Genomic DNA, 6573 nt, shown 5'->3' on the forward strand with positions numbered 1-6573 from the left:
AACGCACAAGTACACAGACCCCGCCACACTCCCTCACAGTGGCGTGCACACCCACACGGGTCTGCCCATGCAGGGATGTGCTCGCTTACAGGCCACCACACAGACACACAGGTCACACCTGCAGAGACCCGGAACCTGCAACATGGGGCCACCCCTGCTCCCAGTCCCACTTCCATCCTGAGCGCCCCCAAGCCCTACCCCAGCGACTTCTTCTTCATGGCTGGGACAATCTCCGTCTCGATATCCACATTCAGGTCAAATTTCAGGGTGAAGCACTCCTTGCTCGGGTCCTGAGAGAATGGGGCGGGGCGGGGGGGAGCTGTGAGCTTCTCCTCCCCATCCTCCTCCCCACCCTCCCCACCCTCCGGTCTGGGATGGGAACCCCAGCAAGAAAGGGAACCCCAGCGATCTCCCAGGCCTCTGCAGCCTGGGATGCAGACCTCCCCACCCCAGTCCCGGAGAGAGGCCCAGGCTCAGGGAAGGGCGCAGGCTGTCGGGAGCTCCCATGTGCCGTCCCGGGGATGCTCCTCACATCCGTGTGTCTCCTCCTTGCTTTCTTCTTGGAGAGTTTCAGGCCTGTGCTCTTCCGGTCCCTGCAGGGAAGCAGGGAGGGCAGAGGCTGGAGGTGTGGGTGGCCCTCACCAGCGTGGGCGGCGAGTGGGCCTGTGGCTTCCCCACCCCTCGCTCACCCCAGGTGACAGGTAACCCGCGTGGATTCAACCCTGCCAGGCCCGAATGGGGCTGTGCGCCCTCTGGTGGCCAACATGGGAGTCACACCGAACGGTACCTGGTCTGGTGTGGGCCAGGATCCCAAGCGCCCTGGACGCTGGCCCAGGCTGGGTGGCCTCTTCCCGTAGTCAGGACAGCCACAGGGGTGGGGAGAGGTCTGCCCGTCAGCCTTACTCGGAGAGGGCACCAAAGCATCTGGTCCTGAATGTCTGATCTGAGACCCAGCCTTGGGGCCCCCCAGGTATCTCTGCCCACTCACCCCTCACCTACCCTTTGCCATCCGTAGAGCTCTCTTCATCCTCCTCCTCCAAGTCCACCGCGGGGCTGGTGCGTGGCGGGCATGACCGGGTGGACACGTTCCGGGCAAGGACAGAGCCTTGGGAGAAAGCGGGAGGGGGTTGTGCCTCCCCGCCCCTCCTTAGCCTGCAGCATGGCCGCCTCCAGAGGGACCACAGTGTTACCCTGGAACCCCCAGATGAAAGGTAGCGAGGGCCCTTCAGTTCTGTGAGGAGAGGGGCTCAGCCATTGTTTTTTGTTTTGAGACAGGGTCTCACTCTGTCACCCAGGCTGGAGTGCAGTGGCGTGATCTCAGCTCACTGCAATCCCCGCCTCCTGAGTTCAAGCGATTCTCGTGCTTCAGCCTCCCGAGTAGCTGGGATTACAGGCGTGCACCACTATGCCCAGCTCATTTTTTTGTATTTTTGGTAGTGACAGGGTTTCAACATGTTGGCCAGACTGACCTCAAACTCCTGACCTCAAGTGATCCACCCACCTCAGCCTCCCAAAGTGCTGGGGTTACAGGTGTGAGCCCCCTCACGTGGCCTCAGTCACTGCTATCTATCCCCACAGACCCAAAAGGACACAAAGGCCCTGGGATAACACCCATGGTAAAGCTCCACCCCAAAAGCAAACCCACCTGTGGCCTCAATTTACCCTTCTATAAAATAAGGATAAGGAAGTCCTGCCTCTGGGGTTGTCAGGGAAGGGACCAAAGTCCATGGGTCTTTCTTCCAGGCCTCCCCTCCCCCATGCTGTGACCACACCTGAATTCCCAAGGGGCCCTGGCAGAGGGAGAGAATCCTTTTGTTTGTTTATTGTTTTTTGAGACAGGGTCTCCCTCCATTGCTCAGGCTGGAGTGCAGTGGCACGATCATGGCTCACTGGAGCCTCCATTGTCTGGGTTCAAGCAATCCTTCCGCCTCAGCCTCCAAGTAGCTGGGACCACAAGCGGGTGCCACCACACCTGGCTAATTTTTGTATTTTTTGTATTCCAGACATGAGCCACTGTGCCCAACCAGAAGAGTCCTTTTGTTCCTCTGATCAGCTGGGAAAGGACACAGGGGTTGGCATTTCTCACCAGACCTGGGTGCCTGCAAGCCAGCCCTCCAGAGGCAGTTGACGGTGGGCCTGAGCTGGGTCCCTGCTCAGCAAGAGGAATTTCTTATTTCCTGCTACAAGTGCCTCCTGATCTGACCACCCCACTCCACACTGCCTCTGCTAGGCCCACAGCCTGGCTTGGAGGACTTGTCCAGAAGTCCCCTGCCCTGAGGACAGGCAGAACTAGAAAGAAAGGGGCCTTCTCTGTGTGGGCCACAGGCCAGGGGCAGGAGCAGCTGCGGGAGGTGAGAGCCAGTGAGAACACAGCACCAGATAGAGAAAGGCCTGCCTCTGGAAGGGTCATGGACTTTTTCTCTTGCTAAAAACATTTGGAACAAAAGGAACCGTGACATACTCGGGTTTCATTATGTACAGTCGACTTGTCCTTAGGATGCCCTAGCATGGTTCCAACGGTTACTGAAACACTGCCACAGGAGCTCCGGGGGCCCGAGCTGTGGCTCCCGCCTGTGCTCACCTTGTGGGGGAAGGTCGAAGCGGACATGCCCATCATAATGCATGGCGCTGTGGAACTTGCTGTCACAGGCCTCGCAGAGGTTGAGGGGTCCCCGGCGGTGCAGCTGCTGGCAGTCGGCGTGGTGACATACCTGGGGTGGGGACAGAAGACTTCAGGAGGTCCACGAGCTCCACCACATCCCCCGACCCCGGCTCAGGGCTGCAGGGACTTAGAATGAACCGCCCTGCTCCAACCTGGGCCAGCTCTCCCTAATGGATCCATCCCTCGATCCAGGGTGAGGGGACACCCCCCAGCAGTCCCCCGTCTTCCACATCATCAAGTTTCCCGTCTGCTGGATCATTCCCCCATGGGCACACTAACACGTGGTTATTTTGTCTCCAGCTTTTTTTTTCTTGAGACAGAGTCTCGTTCTGTCACCCAGACTGGAGTGCAGTGGCTTGATCTCGGCTCACTGCAACCTCTGCCTCCCGGGTTCACGCAATTCTCCTGCCTCAGCCTCCCCAGTAGCTGGGATTACAGGCACATACCACCACGCCCGTCTAAATTTTTTTTTTTTTTTTTTTGAGATGGAGTCTCAAAAACGCCATTCTCCTGCCTCAGCCTCCCGAGTAGCTGGGACTATAGGCGCCCGCCACCTCGCCCGGCTAGTTTTTTGTATTTTTTTTTTTTTTTTTTAGTAGAGATGGGGTTTCACCATGTTAGCCAGGATGGTCTCGATCTCCTGACCTCGTGATCCACGCGTCTTGGCCTCCCAAAGTGCTGGGATTACAGGCTTGAGCCACCACGCCCGGCCTAATTTTTTTGTATTTCTAGTAGAGACAGGGTTTCACTGTGTTCGCCAGGATAGTCTGGATCTCCTGACCTCGTGATCCGCCCGCCTCAGCCTCCCAAAGTGCTGGGATTACAGGTGTGAGCCACCGTGCCCGGCCATTTTTTTGTATTTTTAGTAGAGACAGGGTTTCACTATGTTGGCCAGAGTGGTCTTGAACTCCTGACCTCGTGATCTGCCTACCTCGGCCTCCCAAAGTGCTGGGATTACAGGCGTGAGCCACCGCGCCCGGCTTCTCCATCTTTTTTTTCCTTTCTTTGAGACAGGGAGTGCAGTGGCACAATCATGGCTCACTGCAGCCTTGACTTCCCAGACTCACATGATCCTCTAGCCTCAGCCTCCCGAGTAGCTTGGACTAGAAGCACGCACCACCACAGGCTAGTTTTTGTATTTTTTGTAGAGACAAGGTTTCACTATGTTGCCCAGGCTGGTCTCAAACTCCTGGCCTCAAGTGATCCACCCACCTTGGCCTCCCAAAATGCTGGCATTACAGGCATGAGCTGCCACACCCAGCCTTATTTCTTCATTTTACAGAGGCCTCACCTCACCCTCCAGCTTAGGCTGACTTTCTTTTTTTTTTTTTTTGAGACAGAGTCTCGCTCTGTCGCCCAGGCTGGAGTGCAGTGGCTGAATCTCAGCTCACTGCAAGCTCCGCCTCCCAGGTTCACGCCATTCTCCTGCCTCAGCCTCCCGAGTAGCTGGGACTACAGGCGCCCGCCACCTCGCCCGGCTAGTTTTTTGTATTTTTTAGTGGAGACGGGGTTTCACCATGTTAGCCCATGTTGGGATGGTCTCGATCTCCTGACCTCGTGATCCGCCCGTCTCGGCCTCCCAAAGTGCTGGGATTACAGGCTTGAGCCACCGCGCCCGGCCTAGGCTGACTTTCTTTCTTTCCCTTCACAGCTAAACTCTGTAAACAGGTATCAGTATTCACGACTTCCTAGTTCTCTCCTCCCACTCTCTTTATTTTTCCCAAGTTTTATTTTAAAATATTTCTTTTCTTTTTATTTTTTTAAATTTTTTTTGAGAAGGGATCTTGCTCTGTTGCCCAGGCTGGAGGGCAATGGCGCGATCTCGGCTCACTGCAACCTCCGCCTCCCAGGTTCAAGCGATTCTCCTGCCTCAGCCTCCTGAGTAGCTGGGATTACAGGCGTGCACCACCACACCAGACTAATTTTTGTATTTTTAGTAGAGACAGAGTTTCACCATGTTGGCCGGGCTGGTATCGAACTCCTGGTCTCAGGTGATCCGCCTGCCTCAGCCTCCCAAAGTGCTGGGATTACAAGCATGAGCCACCGCGCCCAGACTTGTTTTAAAATATTTCAAACCTACCAAAAACTGTAAGAATAGCACACGCCCTCTGGACTCCCCAGTTGTTGGTATCTGCCACATCCACTTTCTCTCCCATTCTCTTCTCAGCAACCCCCTCCCCTGGGGCAGAAACCATGGTGCTGCCTAAGACCAAAGACACTCTTCCTACAAAACCCCATAGAATTGTCGCATTTGAGAAACTGAACCTTGATATAGAGTCTATATTGACATTTTCCCAAGTATCTAAACAATGTTCTTACAGATATACTTCCTCATATAGGAACTAATCAAGGTTCACACGTGGCATTTGGTTATGTTTATCCTTTAAGAATGAATTCTGGCCAGATGAGGTGGCTTATGCCTGTAATCCCAGCACTTGAGGAGGCCGAGGTAGGCGGATCGCTTGAGGTCAGGAGTTCAAGACCAGCCTGGCCAACATAGCGAAACCCCGTCTCTACCAAAAATACAAAAAATTAGCCAAGCATGGTGGTGCGTGCCCATAGTCCCAGCTGCTTGGGAGGCTGAGGCAGGAGAATCACTTGAACCCGAAAGACGGAGGTTGCAGTGAACCAAGATCGGACCACCATACTCCAGACTCTTTACTTGTTTTTTTGTGGTCTTCTGTTTTTTTGTCTTCACTCTGTCACCCAGGCTGGAGTGCAGTGGCACGATCTTGGCTCACTGCAAGCTCCTCCTCCTGGGTTCATGCCATTCTCCTGCCTCAGCCTCCCGAGTAGCTGGGACTACAGGTGCCCGCCACCACACCCGGCTAATTTTTTGTATTTTCAGTAGAGACAGAATTTCACCGTGTTAGCCAGGATGGTCTCGATCTCCTGACCTCGTGATCTGCCCGCCTTGGCCTCCCAAAGTGCTGGGATTACAGGCGTGAGCCACCGCACCCGGCCTTGTTTTTTGTGGTCTTTTATTACATTGCCTTTTTTTTTTTTCTTCAAGACAGGGTCTCAATCTGTAGCCCAGGCTGGAGTACAGTGGCATGATCACAGCTCACTGCAACCTCAACCTCCTGGACTCAAGTAATCGTCCTGCCTCAGCCTCCTTAGTAGCTGGGACTCCTAGGTGCATGCCACTACGCCCAACTAATTTTTTATTTTCAGTAGAGACAGGGTCTCACTATGTTGCCCAGGCTAGTCTTGAACTCCTGGGCTCAAACAATCTGCCTGCCTTGACCTCCCAAAGAGCTGGGATTATAGGCATGAGCCAACATGCCTGGCCGACCGTGACATTTTTTAAGCCTTTGAGCCAGGAGCCTTGCACAGAGCTCCTCAATGTGGATCCGTCTGGTGGTCCTCAGAAAGTTTCAAACTGAGCGTTCAGGCAGGGACACCACAGAGCTGACTGTGTGTTCTTGCTATTCGCCTGTAATGCTGGATCCTCTGGGGACCTCTATACCTTGTAGAGTCCCTTTTTCACCTGTAATTAATAAGTAATCTGTGGTGTGGCACTTTGAGATGTCTTGTTCCCCAGTAATCTCACTCAATTGCTTGAGGTCAGGAGTTCAAGACCAGCCTGGCTAACATGACAAAACCCCATCTCTACTAAAAATATAAAAAATTGCCAGGTACAGTGGCTCATGCCTGTAATCCTAGCGCTTTGGGAGGCTGAGGCAGGCAGATTGCCTGCACTCAGGGGGTTTGATAGCAGCCTGGGCAACACGGTGAAACCCCGTCTCTACTAAAATACAAATAAGTTGGCCATGGCAGCATGCGCCTATAGTCCCAGCTACTCGGGAGACTGAGGCAGGAGAGTTGCTTAAACCCGGGGGCAGAGGTTGCAGTGAGCCAAGATCACACCACTGCACTCCAGCCTGAGTGACAAAACGAGACTCTGTCTC

At 54.4% G+C, this 6573-nt stretch overlaps 1 protein-coding gene across 2 annotated transcripts in view; it reads right to left on the reverse strand.

The window, feature by feature from the left end:
* The window catches only part of PLEKHG5 (pleckstrin homology and RhoGEF domain containing G5), a 30720-nt gene that overhangs the window by 7122 nt on the left and 17025 nt on the right, over positions 1 to 6573 (reverse strand). For both annotated transcript variants that reach the window (XM_025395175.1, XM_025395165.1), the window contains 4 exons: positions 2582 to 2711; positions 1000 to 1105; positions 533 to 593; positions 199 to 290 (listed from right to left, as the gene is read on the reverse strand). In XM_025395175.1, coding sequence (XP_025250960.1) covers positions 199 to 290; positions 533 to 593; positions 1000 to 1105; positions 2582 to 2711 — 389 coding nt within the window. The remainder of the gene's footprint in view (positions 1 to 198; positions 291 to 532; positions 594 to 999; positions 1106 to 2581; positions 2712 to 6573) is intronic.

This window comes from Theropithecus gelada, chromosome 1 (assembly GCF_003255815.1).
Source record: "Theropithecus gelada isolate Dixy chromosome 1, Tgel_1.0, whole genome shotgun sequence".
Classification (NCBI taxonomy): domain Eukaryota; kingdom Metazoa; phylum Chordata; class Mammalia; order Primates; family Cercopithecidae; genus Theropithecus; species Theropithecus gelada.